The sequence below is a fragment of the Chiloscyllium punctatum genome, chromosome 15, assembly GCF_047496795.1.
Source record: "Chiloscyllium punctatum isolate Juve2018m chromosome 15, sChiPun1.3, whole genome shotgun sequence".
In the NCBI taxonomy this organism is placed as follows: Eukaryota; Metazoa; Chordata; class Chondrichthyes; order Orectolobiformes; family Hemiscylliidae; genus Chiloscyllium; species Chiloscyllium punctatum.
The window spans coordinates 51,905,628-51,928,396 of NC_092753.1; the positions used below are offsets into that span (position 1 = coordinate 51,905,628).

Genomic DNA, 22,769 nt, shown 5'->3' on the forward strand with positions numbered 1-22,769 from the left:
TACACTCTTTTGGTTAACAGTCTGTGTCTCTTCAGAAAGACTGTGAACCATGATTCCTCGAAAACCTAATCTCATTCCATGAAAATTATGAGGTATGGGAAGATGCCTACCATTGCAATGGAACCAGGTGAAGAGTGCGGGGGGCGGCGCGTGCAGGTGGGAGTTCATCCAGTGCTGACAATTGAGGGGGGCCAAGAATCGAGTCAGGAATTCTAGAATAGGGCTCCACCTATTCTTTTAAATGCTTGCATAATCTCACTGACTCCACAAACACCTAGCATTATATGAACATTTGGGAGTGAATGCAAGTATTTATGTGTCAGCACTCTTCCTTCAAACAGCACAAATATAGGAGTCCCCTCAGAAAAAGCATTGTAACACCACTGGGAGGTTTTGTTGGAAAAAGGCATCAACAAAGCAATTGATAAAAAGCCATCTGGAAACCTGGGCTCTGTCAGAAGAGAAAAAGAGAATACGTAGTCTGGAAATCATTTTTTGGGTCATTTTACTGGGTTTTTTAAACAAATTTGTGTGTATAGATCAGCCCCAATGGACCTTAAAGCATATTTAACTATTTTATATTATAATGATGTTCAGATTAATCTGAGTAGTTCATGCACAAATGTAAAGAAATTGTATGCATGACAAAATTATGTCCTTGCAAACTCATTTGTTTAGCACCCTCCAGTCTGTTTTCTTCATTATAAACTGAGTTTGTGGTTCTTGGTATAAGTGATAATGGACCTGAATTGATAACCCATGTTTCTATCTCCATAACTGCTGCTTTACCTCCTGACTGATTGATTATTTTCAGAATTCTATTTTATTCTTTACTCCAAGGTTATCACTGACATGCTTCTTTAGCTGTTACAGGCATGTAAATACGGTAGGAGATTATCTTTCTTCCATCCCCGTCTCTGTGTCACCCGCACCCAACCCCACCACCAGCTGACATCCGATGGAGTTTGCTTTGAAATAGTGCTGGAACCCTTTCCTCAATTTTAAAACTCTTGTGGTTTAAGAAAATGTGACAATATTAGATTAAATTACCAGCAGGCCAAAGTGCAGCTCTGATGCATTTTCATTTGGAATTTCACCCCACAAGACAATTTAGCTCTATTTCTAGGGTGAATGCTTGATGTCTAAAATGCTGTTCAGAAATACAGATATTTATAGCTGTTTTAATATTTATTCTGTGCATGTCCTTTGTAGGAACATTTTGGCTCATTGACTGGCTTGACTGTGACTTGGATAGGAGATGGAAATAATGTGTTACACTCTTTCATGTTGAGTGCTCCAAAACTTGGAATGCATCTTCGTGTTGCCACACCTAAGGTATAAGATTGATTACAATCTGGTATAAGACTGATTACAATATGGGAACTTTAAAATAAATGTACACTGGTTAAAATTTTACTGTATGTATATTATTGGTATTGTGTGGAACTGTATTAATTCCTGCAGGAACATCAGGAAAACATATGACCTGTTGAAAAAGTAATGGCTGCTATTTCCCCAGAAGGAATGAGTGAACTCACTGAAAGCATTATCTCAAATTTCACAAAGTATGCAATTTACCCAAAATGCACATGCAAAAACATTGAAATGTGTGTATTCACATTTTTAAACTTCCTGACAGATTACCACTGACTGGTCAATAATAACACCCATATCTTAAGGAACTATTTTTGACAACTGACAACATGGTGCTCATACATCATTTCAAAACAGGAAGAACAAGTAGTCTGTTAGCACTTTCTACCCTTATAAACTCATGTCTGACTCCTTGCTAACTTTATTAAAGTAAAGAAAATTATTTCATGTGTCCTTTCGGAATCCAGCTACAATCAACATTTCTTTTCTGTTCATTATTTGACAATGGAATCAGTTGTTCACTTTGTCACACTATTTTTTAAAGAAATTATGTTAGACCTCAAAAAGTAATTTCTAACTTCACAGATCACCTAATTTGGTTGAAAAAAAAATTTACGTGTAAATATTTTGGAATAAAATAACTTAACAGTTAATTGAAGTACTATAATGCACACCAACAATATGCTGCAGATGTAACATGCCCTACCATGGAACATATCTTTGATAAGATTGTTTAAGCTGCACTCCTATTCAGTACAAGTCAGTTTCAAAGTTATTCTGCAGTTCAAATGTTACCAGATACAGTGGGGTAAATGTTTCCCTCCAACTGATGCTCAAGTGGCCAATTGGCAACAATTAAAGTCATAGAGATGTACAGCATGGAAACAGACCCTTCGGTCCAACCCGTCCATGCTGGCCAGATATCCCAACCCAATCTAGTCTCACCTGCCAGTACCCAGCCCATATCCCTCCAAACACTTCCTATTCATATACCCATCCAAATGGCTCTTAAATATTGCAATTGTACCAACCTCCACCACTTCCTCTGACAGCTATTTCTATACCCGTACCACCCTCTGTGTGAAAAAGTTGCCCTGTAGGTCTCTTTTATATCTTTCCCCTCTTACGCTAAACCTATGCCCTCTAGTTCTGGACTCCCCAACCCCAGGGAAAAGACTTTGCCTATTTACCCTATCCATGCCCTTCATAATTTTGTAAACCTCTATAAGGTCACCCCTCAGCCTCCGACGCTCCAGGGAAAACAGCCCCAGCCTGTTCAGCCTCTCCCTGTAGTTCAAATCCTCCACCCTGGCAAAATCCTTGTAAATCTTTTCTGAACCCTTTCAAGTTTCACAACATCTTTCCGATTCAACACTTATGCCCTCAACAACAGCCTTTCAGATAACTAAGACTCAATGAAGGGTCAGTCTGTTTCCATCTTGTTCCTTGTTCAGCTAGCACAATTGTATTCACTTTTTAGTTGATGTCTGTTCATGAGATCCTTAAATTGCTAACAAAGCTCACTTACTCCTGAAAATGTGCTCCTTAAAAGCATGCATTTGGCAGCTTTTTAGGAAGTCTTTCTTTTTGACACATTAGGGCTTTCTACTTCTGGAATATTTCTCTTCCTAACTTCTAAACGATCCAACAATATGTTTCCTTATTTTCCAATTTTTCACTCTCCTCTTGTTTTCTAGAGCACTGAAGGGGTCTTTTAAAGTCTCATTTAAGTGCACTTAAACACATTTCCAGACAATTCAATGTCACTCTCAAAACTATTCTCAAAACTATTCTAAACTTAAACCCAAACCATGTTCTTGCTGTCTTAATCCACACAACATAGAACTAACAAGCAAACAACTAACAAATCAAACTTAAACTACTTTATTTTAAAATCAAAGTTTCCAAATAATAACATAACACAAACCTTCAGCTCCAATATACTATTGACCCAACTTTTATTGTAGTGTTTGGATAATCACTGTTGCTCCTAAGTAAAGAATAATAAATTAATGCTCACATCTTCTGGAGAATTGTATAAACTCTTGTTGCCATTACGTACCTAAACGTTTGTTTAACTTTTACGAATGGAAGTATAGGGAACCAAATGCCAAAGACTGATTAGTTCAGCTTTATTGCACACTGCTTAAGTACAGTCTATTCAAATGCTGCTGTTTACTGTTTTTCACTCCCTACATGAGAAGCAAATAACATAGACTTTACTGAAGCAGACAAATTTGTGTGTCTCATAACCGAGTAAAAAACTCCAATCCTTCTAGTTAGGATTATTTAGTTTGAGATAGCAATATTTATCAAAGTTTGCTATTAGCTCTTCTGCCTAGTGGACTGTGAATGTTTGACAATTATGGAGAGGATCCATTTCATGACTTTTTGCAAACTTATTCTATCATTAGCCTGCAGCATCAATGGAAAAGATCTATGTATTATGTTTTCTTTATAGGGCTTCGAACCCGATGCTACTGTTACCACATTTGCCAAGTCATTGTCAGAAAAGGTAGGATTTCAAGTTTTGGTGGTATTTCCATTTTGTGGATGAAGTTCTTTATTTCAAAGAGCTTTTCCTTTTTCAATTGTTCTTGAAATTAGTGTGGAACCAAGATGTTTTTCACTAACGATCCCCTGGAGGCAGCAAGTGGAGCTAATGTTCTGGTAACAGATACGTGGGTCAGCATGGGACAAGAAGAGGAGAAAGCTGAGAGGCTGAAAGCATTTCATGGTTATCAAATCACCATGAAGGTAAGATCTGTGAAATCTGAAAAATGTAAAGTGCAAAGCATAGACAGCAATTTTCATCAGATCAGGTAATTATTCCTTTGATTTCCTGCCTCGGTCAATTACTTCCCCATCATATGCATCCCAGCTTTTCACCTCTGTATTAAATAGTTTTCCAATTCCTAAATTAACTAGAATTGATCTAATTTCACCAAGGTTGTGAACATTAGTTCCTCGTGCTAATGTAATATTGTACTTGACCAGTGATATAGTAGCGTTTTCACAGATTTCTAAGAAGCATTGTTAACTGCAACACATTTACAATACAATACTGGGAAAGAAGAACAGGGAATTGGATCTGGTTGGGCTTCTTGCATAATTTGAACCATTCAATAAGGTGAGTTTATTAAAAAATGGAAAAATAATTTTGCAGCCTGAGCTTCAGGACGTTCAGCATTTGTATGATCCTTCCAGTAATTTTGAATCAACCAAAATGAATGTCCATTGATTCAATTTCTAAATCCCTCACACTTGCTTAGCAAAAGTGCACCTCTAGGGACACAATCTATTTGTCCTGTCAGTTCCTAAAACCAGGCAGGATCAAAAGAACAGCATCGACAACACATGTGAAAATAGAAATACACACCGCATTTTTTGTTTTCATCACTAGGTATAAAGGAGACGTCAGCAGAAGTATATGCAACTCACAAACATTACCCAGTTGGTGAGGCAAAGCAATCTTGAATGCTGGAGTCACAACATCAGATTTGGTCAGCCCTTTACTTGAGTCCATGCATGATCTCTAATTGGACATTCCCCTTTGCCTTTGCAACTCCATCAGCTGTGCTGTCAGCAGGAGCCTGTTCTCCAGTAGTCCTCCAAATGTCAGGAGTTTTGACCATTTCTCCCTTCTGTAGATGGGAGCTAACATAGGGCTGTACTCACCAAAATGTGACCCTGAGCTTACTCTAGCTAGTCTAAAAATGTTGCTTCCAAGCCACAAGGCTGCATATATGCAGTGTTGTTCTGATGTTCCATGTATGCAGTCAACTTCAGAGACCCATGTAGCAGAAAAGAAAATTCAAGGGACACTTTTATCCACCAAGGTGAGTGTCTGTGCTGGTGAAGGCTAGTGAAGAAGGTCTTGTTGGTGCACCCTCTAATGTTCGTGACTGTTCCTCCTCAGAGTGTGGCTAGAGGAGTGAACCTTTGGGGCTGGGACTCTTTGTTTACATCTGTCTCAGGAGTGGAATCTAGAGGTCACATTAAAAAAAAACAAGAATTTGTTCGTGTCATGAACTTACCGCCCTTACCCGAGGTTTTACTAAGCTGTTGATGCTTGATGTGAAGCTGGAGTAGCGGTTTGGAGACTTTCTCATGAGATAGCTGCAAATATCATTATGCAGGAGTGTAATCTGGCTTCTTCTTTTTAACCATCTCCCTTCAATCAGTTACAACAAATAGGTTTATTTCTTTATGTCACTCAGCTATCATAATTGAATTAAAAATGTTGTTAGCTAAATCCAAATGAAGGAAATGGATGCAAGGTTTCACTGAATGAGTGAAAGAGGAAACTTATGAGCTACTAAAGACGAGAGAAGGTAATAAACATGATATCAATTACACACAAATAGAGCTATAAGGTTCAAAAAGGGAAAGTGTGTATGAAACAGACAGAAAGAATAAAAGCAATGGACTTAAAAGTACTTAACATGCTTGAAGTATTATATTTTTAACCTGAATCCCCTGATGTTGAGTAATTGTCCTGTATACTCTGCAATAATGGAATCTGCAGATATCCTTGAATTCTTGGTGATCAGTGTTTCTCTAATTTGCTGGCTACTGTCTTTGGAGATACTGGGAGAAACAGGGAGTGAGAGAATTCCAGCTCATGTTACAAATTCATTTTGCTTCTCACTTCTCTTCTACTAAAGAGCAACTACTGAAATATAGTTCGTTTATATATTTCCAAGTTTGGCTCCATTGTCTTCCCAAGTTCACAATATATCAAATTATGAATTACAGTAAGAGATGTGAATCTCTTGCCACTGACTTAGGGGCCTGGTTTCAATGTGTCTAAATAAAGGGGTAATTTCCATGCAAATGATTTTGCTTATTCCATATTGATCTCCTTGACGGGCCTCAAACTATGGTCAGGTGATTACAGAAGCCATTTTAAGCCTGTATTTGACCATTTTTAAACATTTTAGTCCACGAACATCTCATGCATCACAATCTGGTGAATAAAGTTAAAACTGAAAGTCCATATTTGTCACTAATGTAACATGTCCCCACATGAAGAATTAAAGCAAATACCATTTTCTTTTTACAATGAGCATTCTGTTACAAGTTCAATATGAAACAACAGTATAAGAATTGAAGTGGCAACATATACACCTTCCACATTCACTCCAGTCATTCTAAACTAGGTTCATAAACTGCTTTGGTGTTGACAGCAGATTTGCGTCCTGAGATCTTTTGCCTTTCTATAATCCCTATACCAGCTTCAATCACTTGCTTTTTACAACATCTAGGGTCTTGGCTGGTGGTAATCTGAAGTTTGCAGCCTGTAGGGCATCTCGACTTGTACCTGCATCTCACTCACAATGAACTTTACATCAACTTGATTGGATTGGTTGAGATTTCAACCAAATTGGTTTGTTCATTTGGTCTCCCAGTGGGTCACTGTTTTTACCACCGGCAGGACAGACCCAGCAGACGTGGTCGGATGATAGTATAAAATTCGGGAGGGAGTTGTTCCTGGATGTCCTCAACATTGATTCCAAACCCCATGAAGTCTCACGGTTTCAGGTTAAATTTGAGCAAGGAAACCTCCTACTGATTACCATATACTGTCCTCCCTCAACAGATAAATTGATACTCGTTCATGTTGAGCAATACTTGGAGGGAACACTGAGGATGGCAAGGACACAAGCTGTACTCTCAGTGGTGAATATCAGTGTCCATCACCAAGAATGGCTCAGCAGCAGTATTACTGATTGAGCTGTTTGGGTCCTAAAGGACAGAGCTGCTAGATTGGGTTTGCAGCAGTTGATGAGGGAACCAACAGAGAAAAAACATACTTGAGTTTAGAGTGTGGTGCTGGAAAAGCACAGCAGGTTAGTAAATCTGATGAAGGGCTCATGCCCGAAATGTCGATTTTCCTGTTCCTTGGATGCTGTCTGACCTGTTGTCCTCACTTGCTCCTAAAAAACATACTTGACCTCATCCTTACCAACCTGCCAGATGCAGATGCATCTGTCCATGGCAGTATCGGTAAGAGTGACCACAGCATAGTTCTGGGGTTGACAAAGTCCCGCCTTCACATTGAGACTAACATCCATTGTGTTGTGTGGCACTATCGCCGTGCTGAGTGGGACAGATTTCAAACAGATCTAGCAACTCAAAATTCGGCATCCATGAGGCAGTGTGGGCCATCAACATCCGCAGAATGAAACTCCAGCACAATCTGTAACCCCATTACCGTCAAGAAGGGGGAATCAATCCTGGTTCAATGGATGGTGCAGGAGGGCATGCCAAGAGCAGCACCAGACATACCTGAAAATGAGGTGCCAAACTGGTGAAGCTACCAAACAGGACTACTCGCACACCAAACAGCATAAGCAGCAAGAGATAGACAGAGCTAACCAATTCCACAACCAATGGATCAAATCTAAGCTCTGCCATCCTGGCACATCCAGTTATGAATGCTGGTGGACAATTAAACAACGCACTGGAAGATGAGGCTCCACAAATATCCCCATCCTCAACGATGGAAGAGGCCAGCACACCAGTGCAAAACTCAAGGCTGAAGCTTTTACAGCCATCTTCAGCCAGAAGTATCATGTGGATGATCCAGCATGGCCTCCTCCAGTGGTTCCCAACATAACAAATACCAGTCTTCAGCCAATTCAGTTCACTCCACGTGATAGCAAGAAACAGTTGGAGACACTAGATACTGCCAAGGCTACGAGCCCTGACAACATTTCAGCAGTAGTGCTGAAGACTTGTGCTCCAGAATTTGCCACTTCCTTAGCCAAGCTGTTCCAGTACAGTTAGAACACTGTTATCTACCCAACAATGTGGAAATTTGCCCAAGTATGTCCTGTACATAAAAACAGAACAAATCCAACTCAGCCAATTACCACTCCATTAGTAATGTGATGGGGTGTCATTAATAATGCTATCATGCAGCACCTACTCAACAATAACCTGCTCAGTGACACCCACTTTGGGTTCCACCAGGGCCACTCCACTCCTGACCTCATTACAGTCTTGATTCAAACATAGACAAAAGAGATGACTTCCAGAGGTGAGATGAGACTGACAGCCCTTGACATCAAGGCTGCATTGAACCTACATTGTGGCATCAAAGAGCCCCAGCAAAACTGGAATCAATGGGTATTGGGAGGAAACCCCCCATTGGTTGGAGTCAATACCTGGCACATAGGAAGTCAGTCGTGGTTGTTAGAGGTTAGTCATCTCAGCTCCAGGACATCTGAACAAGAGTTCCTCTGGGTAGTGGCCTAGACCCAACCACCTTCAGCTACTTCATCAATGAACTTCCTTCCATTATAAGGTCAGAAGTAGGGATGTTCACCAATGATGTTCAGCACCATTTGCAATTCTTGAGATACTGAAGCAGTCCATGTTCAAATGCTACAAGTTCTGGACAATATCCAGGCTTGGGCTGACATGGAGGAAAGTAACATTTGCACCACACAAATGCCAGGCAATAACTATCACCAATAAGAGAGAATCTAACCACCGCCCATGACATTCAATCATCTTACTATCACTGAATCTCCCACTATCAACATCCAGAAGTTATCACTGACTAGAAACTCAACTAGACTCACCATATAAACACAAGTGGCTACAAGAGCAGGTCAGAGGCCACGAATACTGTAGCAAGTAACTCACCTCCTGACCCCCACAAAGCCTGTCCACCATCTACTTTGAAACACTCACATGAGTGCCTTTTCCGAGTCTTTACAATGTGTACTTCCTAGCATTACCATGGGCCAGGGTCCCGGTTGTACTGGCATTACATGAGGCTCAAAATATGATTTACTGCATCAATTTGGTGTTGTAACTGATCTTGGTTTTAATGGACTGGCACCCCTGTTTTTCTTTAATTTTTAAAAAAGTTTTTTTTGGTTGGGTTTGGCCGGTACCTGTCTCCGGCCGGAGCCAGTCTGCAGTATTTTGCTCACTTATCACTGAAGAGTTGTAGTAATTCAAATGTCAGTGATAAGATGAGCCTGGATGAATGTTTGGATTGTCAATGCCGAGGAATTTCCTGAGGCTATTATTCAAGTTCAGCCACTTGCCCCAAGTGCCCATCACAAAGCCAAAGTACTTAGGCTCAGAGCCTCCCGTCAGTTCCATTATCTCGGCGTTAAGATCGTTGTATTTTGGTTTTTTTCTCCTGCTACACCCTTTCCAGAGCTTTGCTGTCATTTTTGTACCACACTGTAACATCGACCACCGTGATGTTTTGACCTTTCTTAAATACGAGAGCGGGTTTCCATGGTGAGCCATCTTTTGCAACCAATCTCGGCACAATGTATTATGTCCAGCCATACTTACTGACATGCTTCCGCAACTGGTCTACGATCTTATTATGGCATTTTATTCAAGCATTTTTAACGAATGGGCAACAACCTGAGATGTGTGAAATGGTTTTGATTTCCGTCTCAAATCTTTGGCAAGTTTTGATTCTGATTGGTCTTCCCCATGATAGGGTGGATCTTGTCGGGTATGGAATACTCCACAGGAGCAAGCTGTTTATAAACTGTGAGGATTTTAGATGAATTGCTAGTTTCAACCAAGAGTCTGAGATTTTGTCATCATTGTAATACTGAATGCCTGCCCCTTGACATTGAAGCCTTCGCCACCTTTCAAACTCCCATTCTCTCCATCCTGCATACCTGTTGGGTGGTTTCTGTCACCTAGCATCAGCCTCTTAAAGTGCTGGCATAATTGCGTCATTGGGTCCATTTTCCCTTTGATGCCACTTTGGCTACCGGGCAGGAAATCTTTGATTTCCTTGAGGACTTTGAGTTCTCGCAGTCCTGCAATGGTGTCTCTGTTGCATTCTCCTCTATATTGAAAGGAGGCCTGTATGATCACATCATTAGACATCTCGAGTGCCTCACATTTGTGTAGAATCGTGGATGGAATCTGCACTTTTAGTTTTGACAAGCCCAGACCACCATTCCTGTTGCTGGCATGCAGGATCCAATCATTGGTATGAGGTGGTAGGTGTAGGAATTCTTTTGTGGCATTGCATATAATCTAGTCCAGTTTTATGAGTGTGCTTTGAGATGTTTCAATCAGGAGCAAGTGAAAATACAATCTGGTGATGACATGAGTTTTTAAGATTTCCAGGCATTGCCTCGGTCGGAGAGCTGCTGCCTGTATTCCTTTCACCCATGTCTTAAGTCTTTCCTCCCATTCTCCTTCTGACACACCTGCCCATGGGTCGATTCGGGCACCCAGGTATTCTCAGTATCACCTGGGGGTATATATGCTATAGACTCGTTATGCAGCATCCAGTTAGTAAAGTGATTGTACAGGAAGGTCTTCCTCTTGAACATAAAGTGGAAGCCTTTTGTCTTTGCGATGTTAATATTGAGGCCCGTATGACTGCAGCAGCTTCAGACTCCTCCCCATACTGGTGTGAGAGTCACTCAGAAGGGCAATGTCATCTACAAAGGCTAAAGTCGAGTTGTTGACTCTTCTGCCTCCCAGGGGCATGGTGACCCCTGAATTGGCCTTCTCCAGAGAGCATATCAAAGGATCCAGAGTGATGTTAAATAATATGGATGAGAGTGGGTCACCCTGCTTTATGCCTCTCTCAATGTTTATTGGAGTGTTATAAGTTCCATTCCCTTCTATCACTGTTGTGTTGCCAGTGTAGAGATCCTTGATCAGGTCTACAAAAGGCTTTTGGGAAATGTGCTGTCTGCAGCATTTTCAATAGTAATTTGTGCCCAACTGAGTTGAACTGCAAGGTCCTTACAGTTATGCTTCAGTCCCTTAATTATGTTCTTGAGGATGATAATGTTTCATTGCACCTGGGAGTGGCTGCTGTAAACCCCTTCTGTCTAATGTTAATTTCGACAGTTTCACTGAGGCATTTTGCCATTATTTTTGTAAACATTCTTAGCAGCATAAGACCAATGATTATTGGCCACCAGTTGTCAATGTTTTTCAGGTGGTCTCCATCGTCGCACTGAGGAAGCAAGACCATTTGACTCTTTTTTTAATGATTCCGGTATCGTGCTTGATCTTAACTATAGAGAGAAGAGTCAGGGTAGGCGAGTTTCCTCCTCCTCACGAACGGATCTTACACTCAGTTTCAGGCCATCTGGTCCAGCGACACTGTGCTCATTTATTCCCTTGATGGCTTTCTTGACCTCTTCTACCTCTATGGGTTTCATCAAGGATCCATCATCTACGTTCCCGGTATATGGGGCGCATTTGCTAATGCTGGATTTATGATTTGGTACAGACAATGTATCTCGGAAACATGCCTCCAGTTCCTCTGTTGGGAGAGGACAAGTGGATGATGTTGACGCCCCCGTGATCTCTCGAGCTAGCTGGCACCGGTTGGTTTTGTAGAGCTGCTGCGTTGCTCTGAACAGAGCTCTACGTGTTGCCCATCTTTTCTTTGCACTGGTATTGTTGCCTGTCTTTGTGTCTTTTTTAGTCTGGCCTCCTTGAGGCTTTTTCCATTTATTCTGTCCATCCTCACCATTCTTTACGAGGTTAGTAATACTCTCCATTAGTCCAATCCCTAGGGCTAGAGTGTCCAAGTCACTCCTCATGCTCAAAAGCTCCTCAGCTTGTTTTAGCTGGTCATCTATGTCCCAATGCTTAGGGATTGAAGTCGGTGTTCTGCAGTTAGCTCTTTGATGTGGGTTTGGTTCATTGGCATTATCCTGAACACTCTCTGCCTCAGATTCATGCAAATCATCAGTCATACTCGTATCATTTGGGATTAGGACCTCGGTGGAGTGTTCGCAAGATTTCTACATTTGTCAGAGATTTGCTGGGGTGTTTTCATTTTAAGGATGCTAGCGATCTCTTCATTAAGGAATTTGCATCCTGCAAATCTCTTTTCTAATTCCCTCAGGAGTGCAACCTCCTCCTGTGACCATATGCGATTGCTTCTCCTCCATTTGCTTTGACCTTGAGTGCTGTTTTGAGGCGATTTTCATTCTGTAGAATGGGGTGTTGATGTTTTTCGTGTTGACCAAGTCCAGCCTGGGTTGTAAACTGTTGGTCACATATACTGCATGCAAAGTCCCCTGATTGAGGGGGTTTCTTACCCTTGCACGTGGGGTAATGGCAGAAGATTGTGTTATACTGTCCAACTTTATTGCAGCGTGAACATTTTGTCCGGATGTTCTTAATTTGATGCACCTTGGTCATATGGATCTGAAACAGGCTCATCGTGGGGAAGAGGGCATCGCAGTCTATGCAGAGCAACCCGTCGACGGGGTAATGGATAATAACCTCTCAGACAGATGTTCTGTCATATATTGGTTAAATAACAACTCCTTCCATGATGACAGTTGTCTCGGTTGTCATACCATCGATCTCGATTTCGGTCTTGTTTGCCGAATACTCTGTGCCCTGTTTCGACATTTGATAATCCTTGTTGTGAAAGGTTTGGGTAGTGATGGTATATCATCTGGTGGATGGGCCGCCCACACGGGTCTTTCAACAACATTATCAGTGTCATCCACTACTGGGCTAGTTGGCTCCCTGGGAGGAATAGCTGAACTCAGTTCCAAGTAAAGCAAGAGGTATCATCCCAAGATCACTGTCTCGGTTTGATTTGAGAATGATCTTGTTGCCAGCTTTGAAGAGCAGGTGCATTTACAACTTAGTACCATAGCTCGTAGTTGTGGACGAGACTGCGGGGAGGTTATTTATCCGGGATGCTTCCCAGCCAGACTGCTCCATTGAACATGGAAAACTCATTCTTTGTTGAAAGTGATACCAAGGTATCCGGTCTAAGCAAACCACAGCAGTCTCGTACTTTTTCTCAGTCGTTATGTCACTCAGCAGCCAAGGGCTACTGAGCTTACTAGCGGGGCCAATGAGGAGGCATGACACAAACTCTGCGCCAAAAATATGTCAAAACCTCATGGTTACTCCCACCCACACAAGTCACAAGTCAGGAATACTCCCCATTTGCCTGGATGGATGCAGCTCCAAAAACACTCAAGAAGCTTGACACCATCCAGGACAAAGTAATCCACTTGATTGACATGACATTCTCAAGTATCCACTCCCTCCACCACCAACATTTAGGAGCAGCAGTGTGTACTATCTCCAAGATGCACTACAGAAATTCACCAAAGATCCTCAAATAACAGCTTCCACACCCACGACCACTTCTTCTAGAAGGACAAGAGCGCCAGATATATGGAAACACCACCACCTTCAAGTTCCCCTCCAAGCCACTCATTATCCTGACTTGGAAATATATCACTGTTCCTTCACTGGGTCAAAATCCTGGAATTCCCTCCCTAAGAGGGAAAATCAGGATGCCAAAAAGGGGACATGAGATAGCTTTAGCTGATATTTGTATCATCAATAGTTACAGGTGAGGTGCCAGAAGACTGGAAGTTGGCTAACATGGTACTGCTATTTAAGAAAGGTGGTAAGAACAAGCTTGGGAATTATAGACTGGCGAGGCTGACGTTGGTGGTGGGCAAGTTGCAGGAGGGATTCCTGAGGGACAGGATTTGCACCTATTTGGAAAGGCATGGACTGATTAGGGATAGTCAATATGGCTTTGTGCATGGGAAATCATGTCTCACAAACTTGACTGAGTTTTTTTGAAAAAGTAACAAAGAGGATTGATGAGGGCAGAGTGGTAGATGTGATCTATATGGACTTCAGTAAGGCATTTGACAAGGTTCCCCATGGGAGACTGATTAGCAAGGTTAGATCTCACGGAACACAGGGAGAACCACCCATTTGGATACAGAACTGGCTTGAAGGTAGAAGACAGAGGGTGGAGATGGAGGGTTGTTTTTCAGACTGGAGGCCTGTGACCAGTGGAGTGCCACAAGAATCGGTGTTGGGTCCACTACTTTTCATCATTTATATAAATTATTTTGATGTGAACGTAGGAGGTATAGTTAGTAAGTTTGCAGATGACACTAAAATTGGAGGTGTAGTGGACAGCAAAGAAGGTTACCTCAGATTACAACAGGATCTTGACCAGATGGGCCAATGGGCTGAGGAGTGGGAGGTGGAGTTTAATTAGATAAATGTGAGATGCTACATTTTGGGAAAGCAAATCTTATCAGGACTTATACACTTAATGGTAAGATCCTAGGGAATGTTGCTGAACAAAGAGACCTTGGAGTGCAGGTTCATGGCTCCTTGAAAGTAGAATCGCAGGTAGATAGGAGAGTGAAGAAGGCGTTTGGTATGCTTTCCTTTATTGGTGAGAGTATTGAGTACAGCAGTTGGGAGATCATGTTGCAACTGTTCAGGACTTTGGTTAGGCCACTTTTGGACTACTACATGCAATTCTGGTCTCCTTCCTATTGGAAGGATGTTGTGAAAATTAAAAGGGTTCAGAAAAGATTTACAAGGATGTTGCCAAGGTTGGAGGATTTGAGCTATGGGGAGAGGCTGAATAGGCTGGGGCTGTTTTCCCCAGCATCAAAGGCTGAGGGGTGCCCTTATACAGATTTATAAAATCATGAGAGGCATGGATAGGATAAATGGACAAAGTCTTTTCCCTGGGGTGGGGGAGTCCAGAACTAGAGGGCATTGGTTTAGGCTGAGAGGGGAAAGATATGAAAGGGACTTAAGGGCAACTTTTTCACGCAGAAGGTATGCGTGTATGGAATGAGCTGCCAGAGGAAGTGGTGGAGGCTGGTACAATTGCATTATTTAAAAAGCATGTGGATGAGTATATGAATAGGAGGGGTTTAGAGGGATATGGACCAAGTGCCGGGAAATGGGACGATTGGTTGGAGGGTCAAGACTTCACCAATTTCCTTATCTCCCCACGTCCCCACCTCAACCCAAATCCAGCTCTCCAACTTGGCACTACCCTCTTGAACGGTCCTACCTGTCCATCTTCCTTCTCACCTGTCTGCTCCACCCTCCCCCTGACCTATCGCCATCATCCCCCACCTGCATCTACTTATTGCCTTCCCATCTACCTTCCACCCACCCTCACCCCCACCCTCCTATATATCTCTGATCTCCCAGTCCTCCACCCCCTCATTCCTGATGAAGGCCTGATGCCCGAAATGTTGATTCTCCTGCTCCTCGGGTACTGCCTGATCTGCTGTGCTTATCCAGTGCCACACTTTTCAACTCTGACTCTCCAGCATCTGCAGTCCTCACTTTCTCCTTTTGGTCTGCAACAATTCTGTATTTCTGTGATTGCACAAAGCATCTGACTCCAATGGTTCACACCCAATCCTATGTGACAGTCCTGTGCATGTGATAGCTTTACAATGTGAACTCACACTCAGAGGGACAAGAAGCATTGAGGAGTCAGTGGTGCATACCCTAGCACCACACAGCATCATTACTAAATAAAGACCAAAAGAACTATGGATGCTGTAAATCAGAATCAGAAAATAGAAACTGCTGGAAAAGTTCAGGAGCTCTGGCAGCATCAAAGAGAGAAAGCAGAGTTAACGTTTCAGATCGAGTGATCCTTTGTCAGAATGGTTCTGACGAAGCGTCACTTAATGTAAAACATTAACTCTGATTTCTCTCCACAGATGCTGCCAGACCTGCTGAACCTTTCCAGCAGTTTCTATTTCTTTTGTCTGACAGCAGATCATATAACCTTTTGCAGGACTGGAGTCAAATTCTCCAGAGACAGTTGACACTGACCTCTGTCCAGGCTGCTTTCCTCATTCAGAATGCCTCATGTTGCCACCCTTGGGGAAAAGAACCTCCCAGTTCTGCAGGACAACCTTGAAAGAACCACTAGGTAGGTGCTGCTAAAGTGCGGTGTCAGTTTTTGACATCTCCAAGGGATAGAGGGGGGTAGTCAATGATATTCCTGTGTTGCATAGAGCAACATGTTGCCATGTACCTGTAAAATGTGAACGCTGAATTGTTGGAGCCTGGAAGGATTCAGTGAAGGGGCTAACTTCCTGCACATAAACTTTGGCCTTTTATCTGTGTGCACATATGTAATGAGCTGAGAGGAACATAATCACGCAAGAAAACACAACCCGTTAGAATTACTTCCAGCTTTTAAGTCCACCTCCACACTGCATCTGAAATAAATCATATTCTCTTCCTGGGGTGTGTTCTACTCCTTGCATTGGCCAGATTTGCAGTAAGGACCGTCCTTCTCCTTCATTAATCCTGCATTCAAGAGCTTTCCCATTGTAGCATACAAAGGTGAGGATAAATATTGTTCTGACTTATGATACATAATGCACAGTTAAAATGAGAGAAAGGAGTTTGGAAGTGACACATAACCAAATCGCATATAATGCATTCAGGTTTGCACTTGATAAATGGCTTTTAGGTATCGGTATCTAGTCTGTGGAACTATAAACCATAATGCATCATTAACCTCAAAAGAAATACTTCACAAATTGGAGGTAGCATTTTCAATAAGTATTCATTTAATGCTTAGGAATAGGAGCATTGTGGATACAGCCCATGTTGACCACCATGGTGAGAATGTAATTTGCTTGTTATAAGCAGTACATGATTTTTTAGTTATTAGTTAGAACAGTGAAAGGTCTCTGGTAGCTGGTGTGTGTAACTGCATGCAGTGTTTATTTTAGAAAGCAAGAAACATACAAAAGTAATTTAATGTCTCTAAGGGTTAAAAAGCACATTCTGTAGCATTTTGTTCAGGAATGGCCTGGCATGAACTCACTTCTAAGACAGTTTTTGGGACTGCAAGGCTTTAATCCAACAAAGCACTCAAATAGTTCATAAGCAGTTTGACATTCAAAGCCATTTATGTCATTTGCAGTAAGTTATTTCATTGTTATGTTCAATGTCAATTCTGAGCCACTGCTGCCCAAACTAGCTTAATATATTATAAACTGTGATTTTTTAATAACTTATTTCAGTGGGTATGGCTCATTGTTGGTGCCATTTTCTTGTTGAAGGCTGTCTAGAGAAGGTAGGCAAATGTCAAAACAGATTCCACATTAAAACTGGCTATTGAGGGAGTGCAGCGTAGGTTCACGAGGTCAATTCCTGGAATAGCGGGACTACCTTACACTGAAAGACTGGAGCGACTGGGCTTGTATACCCTTGAGTTTAGAAGACTGAGAGGGGATCTGATTGAGACATACAAGATTATTAAAGGATTGGACACTCTGGAGGCAGGAAACATGTTTCTGCTGATGGGTGAGTGCCGAATCAGAGGACACAGCTTAAAAATACGGGGTAGACCATTTAGGACAGAGATGAGGAGAAACTTCTTCACCCAGAGAGTGGTGGCTGTGTGGAATGCTCTGCCCCAGAGGGCAGTGGAGGCCCAGTCTCTGGATTCATTTAAGAAAGAGTTGGCTAGAGCTCTCAAGGATAGTGGAATCAAGGGTTATGGAGATAAGGCAGGAACAGGATACTGATCAAGGATGACCAGCCATGATCATATTGAATGGTGGTGCAGGTTCGAGGGGCAGAATGGCCTACTCCTGCACGTATTGTCTATTGTCTATTGTGTGTATTCAATAACTTATGCTTTTTATGTTATTACAGACTGGACAGTATGCTGCACCAAACTGGATATTCCTGCATTGTTTGCCACGAAAGCCAGAAGAAGTTGATGATGAAGTATTTTACTCCCCAAAATCTCTGGTCTTCCAAGAAGCTGAAAATAGAAAATGGACAATCATGGTAAGAAAAAGGAGAGTATTGGATTTATAACTTGTGAAAACTGTAATTGTAATAAGAACAGAAGCGACTATGGTCAAACAGTAAAGCTTCTTGAAATATTTCTAACCCACATAAAAGACATGATGTTTGAGATTTATTCAGCATGGACTGCTTGGGCCAAAGGGTCTGTTTCCATGCTGTATGACTCTATGAATGTTAAGTTGTTAGATATATTGGATATCATTAAATTTTGGAAATACAATATCAGGTAAAGAGCTAAAACAACATTACTTTTCTCCCAGTGAGATTGTTAGGAACTTACTGCGACCATCCGTTTGCCTATCAGTCTGGTGTTAGCTATACTAGCTGATTTATTGTTGTAATACTTAACTGATCAAACATGTTCCATTTGAGTAAGAATCCAAGTTTTATTTAATGGATCATTTATATTGCAGCTTCTGGATTAACTCAATTTAGTTTTCACAAGTTGTGCCTTAATTGCTTTGAAGTTGTCGACCTGAGAGTGATTCAAAATTTGGGCACATGGTGCGTAATAATCTCAAACAGCTAACTTTGTAGATCACGGGCTTTGCACTGGTTGCAGTATTTTAAAATTTTAATTTTATACTTTGTAAAATGACCAAAATTGTTTGTTGGACATCCTTTACATTTCTAAAATTAAGAAGCTACACAACAAGTGATTTAGTTGTTTCATAACATTTAACATTCAGCAAGTTTTTGAGAAGATTTGTAGCTCAGGTTGAGGTTCTGGATGTAGGTTTGCTCCCAGACGTTTCATCACCCTACTAGGTAACATCTTCAGTTGGTCTCAGGTGAAGCACTGCTGATGATTTCTGCTTTCTATTTATATGTTTGGGTTTCTTTAGGTTGGTGATGTCATTTCCAGTGGTGATGTCACTTCCTGTTCTTTTTTCTCAAGGGGTGGGAGATGGGGTCAAACTCGATGTATTTGTTGATCGAGTTCCGATTGGAATGCCATGCTTCTAGGGATTCTCGTGCGTGTCTCTGTTTGGCTTGTCCTAAGATGGATGTGTTGTTCCAGTCGAAGTGGTGTCCTTCCTTATCTGTATCTAAGGATATTAATGAGAGAGGGTCATGTCGTTTTGTGGCTAGTTGATGTTCATGGATCCTGGTGGCCAGTATGGGTACCCAATGAACACACTCCACCGATTTCTCAGCAACAAACCCAAACAAGCAGACAAAACATGTCCAGAGACCCTAGCCACTCTCCCCTACATCAAAGACATCTCGGAAATGACTGCCAGACTACTCAGACCCCTTGGCATCATGGTAGCCCACAAACCCACCAATACACTAAAACAGCAGTTAATGAACTTGAAAGACCCTATACAGACACCAAGCAAAACTAATGCCATTTACAAGATACTGTGCAAGGACTGTAACAAACACCACATTGGACAAACAAGCAGAAAACTAGCCACCAGGATACGTGGACATCAACTAGCCACAAGACGATATGACCCTCTCTCACTTGTATCCTTACACACAGATAAGGAAGGATACCACTTTAACTGAGAAAGCACATCCATCCTAGAACAAGCCAAACAGAGACATGCACGAGAATTCCTAGAAGCATGACATTTCAACTAGAACTCTATAAATAAACACACATCGAGTTAGACCCCATCTATCACCCCCTGAGAAAAAGAACAGGAAATGACATCACCACAGGAAATGACATCACCACAGGAAATGACAAGAACAACCCAAAGAAAACCAAACATATAAATAGAAAGCAGGAATCATGTAAAGTGCTTCGCCTGAGGCCCACTGAAGATGTTACCTAGTAGGGTAACGAAACATCTGGAGATGAACCTTACAGCTCAGTGAGCAAACCTACATCCAGACCTCAACCTGAGCTACAAATCTTCTCAAAACACAGCAACATGTTTCCTGGTCCTCTCATTCAACACAAAAATGTGACAATGTTTATGAAACTGGAAATTCCAAGAGTTATTAATACAAGGAAAAATATATGTTCAAATCCCTGAAGCTTTTAAGTTTTTGCTTTTTGATTTTAAGATTAAATGTGTTAATTATAGAAAAATAATTCATTACAAAATTAAGGGTAAATCTGATGGCATGATTGTTGATTCAGATAAGTGTTTTGTGATTCATGCAACTGTTTTCTGCATTGACTTAGGAAGCAGATCAGCCACTCTGTACCATCAACTATGTAAGCACTTCAGTGACCTTCACCACAAAAAATGGTTCAATGAAATTCCATGTTAGAACAGATTCTGATGATGGAACAAATGATGCCTGCCAGTTCTTTTTAGCATTATACAACATGTCCTTTCCCAAACTATTTGCGTTTGATTCAGTTCATTTCACTTTTTTTCTGTATTTGTTTGAGAATCAATTAAAACCTCAGTGAAGAAGGTTATGTATATAACTACTCAAACAAAAACAGAAATTTCTGGAAAATCTCAGTTGATCTGGCAATGTCTGTGGAGAGAAGTCAGAGTTAACATTTTGGGTCCAGTGATACTTCTTCAGAACTAATTACTTAGGCTCACAAACAGCAGTTTCTCTTTACATTGAATGAAGTATTTACTGAAGTACTATGCCACATAATAGCTGACTCCATTTTGTTCCCTCACTTTCTATGCCAGTGCATCTCTCTATCTTTGTAATCTCCTTTACTGCTATAACACTCCAGGACTCTGTATTCCTCCAATTCTGGTTTTTTTGTTCATCCCTGTTTTATTTTATCCCACAAGTGACGATTATTCCTTCAGCTGTCTCATATCTGAGCTTTGTAATTTCTGCTTTAAACCTCTTGGCTTCAATATCTCCATCCTCCTTTCAAAATTTCTGAAGTCCCAGCAGTTTAGCAAAATTTCTGGTCACCTATTTTAGTATCTCTGTAGCTCAGTTTTGTTTTAATTTAGATAATGTTCCTGTGAACCTCCATGAGACATTTTGCTACTTTTATAGGTTCTATAATTTCAACTATGTTACAGACAATAAATAAATGCAACATGTTAGTAATGATAATGATGAAGATGACAAAATGGAATATGAATAGCCATTTGGTGGTGCAGAATTTGAGTATTGCTGAAAAAAGGCACACTTTGCTAATGCTGTGCATCTTGCAGTCATCAGGGCAAATGTAAATGTATCAACATAAAGGAAAACAATACTTTATACCATTTGCGAAAAGAGTGCTGATTGGTTGGCAAGTGGACTCCGGTTGGTAGATGTACCAGTTAGATGATGGATAACAGTTAACTACCAAGCTTTGTTTAAATCTCACCCAGGCAGGTTAACCGATTGCTCAAGACATTAGGAATGAACCAAAGAATGAATGTCATCCATTTTATTAAATTGTAAACAAGCACAATGTGAATTCATGTACTTTCCATCCGGAAAGAATGGCAGTTGAGCATGCAATGCTGCACATTTGCATGCACTGGATGCTTCATATATTAATGCACAGAGCCCCATTATTTGCAAACAAAGTACATGTGTATGCTTTGGATACCTAATGGGATCACAGTTGGATATATGGTCTGAAATGGATCTAACTAGTTTTTATATACATATGGCACTTTATCATCCAATCAGCTATCTGGCCTGCAAATGTTAGCGCAGGTCAGTAAAAGATTTATGTAGATGGCCTCCACAGGAGTCCAGTATTATACCACTGAAGAATTATCACAGTTTTAACATGAATTACCTTTTGTTTGTGTTTTCTTCAAACAGGGTGCAATGGTGAGCATACTAACAGATTATACCCCAAAACGCTCCAAGCCAAAATTCTGAATCCTTTCTTCCAGCCAACGTTGACATGCAATGGAAGCACTCTATGAAGAGCATCCAGAAATGCTTTAACTTTACAGTTTTTATTATATAATTAAATTACATCATTTTGCTGCACTATGATGACAATATGGCTTATTTGCAGTAATCAAGAAGAAATTAGAAGATTACAAGAGATCTTTTGATCAATGTCGAAATGCAGATATTTCATGTTAACATTCTATATCCTGTCCTACTCAACATCCACAATGCAAGCCTAAAGATAATAAAAAAGCAGCAAGAGAATGTGTAACTATATAACTCCTTGATCTGGTTACTTATATTTTGTTGGCTTATATTGTTTACAGAGTAAACAAACATTTAGTGAACTGTCTCATCATCTTATTGAAATACAATCACTTAAATCAGTTAAGGGGCACAGTCTAAGGTTTTGGGTATTGCCACTCATGGCTGAGGTGAGGAGAAATTTATCCAGAGAGTGGTGAGCCTGTGGAATTTTCTGCTACAGAAAGCGATTGAGGCCAAAACATTTAATGTTTTCAAGAAGGAGTTAGATATAGTTCTTAGGTCAAAAGGGATCAAAGGGTGTGTGGTTTATAAAACAGGAACAGGGAACTGAGTTGGACGATCAATCACGGTCATAGAATAGAATTCCTGCAGTGCGGAAACAGGCCTTTCAGGCCAACAAGTCCACATCGACCCTCCGAAGAGCAACCCACCCAGACCCTATTATCCTATATTTACCTCTGACTAATGCACCAAGCCTTCACATCCTTGAACTCTGTGGGCAATTTAGCATGGCCAATTTATCTAATCTGCACATCTTTGGATTGTGGGAGGAAACTGGAGTACCCAGAGACATGGGGAGAATATGCAAACTCCACATAGATAGTTGCCCGAGACTGGAATCGAACCCAGGTCCCTGGTGCTGTGTGGCAGCAGCGCTAACCACTGAGCCACCGTGCCACCCAAAAATTGAATGATAGGGCAGGCTTTAA

The 22,769-nt window shown here is 41.2% G+C and overlaps 1 protein-coding gene across 1 annotated transcript in view; it reads left to right on the forward strand.

The window, feature by feature from the left end:
* Nucleotides 1-22,071, forward strand: part of otc (ornithine transcarbamylase) — a 78,680-nt gene extending 56,609 nt beyond the window's left edge. The window contains exons 6-10 of the mRNA XM_072585119.1: nt 1,213-1,335; nt 3,836-3,889; nt 3,982-4,131; nt 17,848-17,985; nt 21,715-22,071. Coding sequence (XP_072441220.1) covers nt 1,213-1,335; nt 3,836-3,889; nt 3,982-4,131; nt 17,848-17,985; nt 21,715-21,774 — 525 coding nt within the window. The 3' untranslated portion in view covers nt 21,775-22,071. The remainder of the gene's footprint in view (nt 1-1,212; nt 1,336-3,835; nt 3,890-3,981; nt 4,132-17,847; nt 17,986-21,714) is intronic.
* The last annotated feature ends 698 nt before the right edge of the window (nt 22,072-22,769 follow it).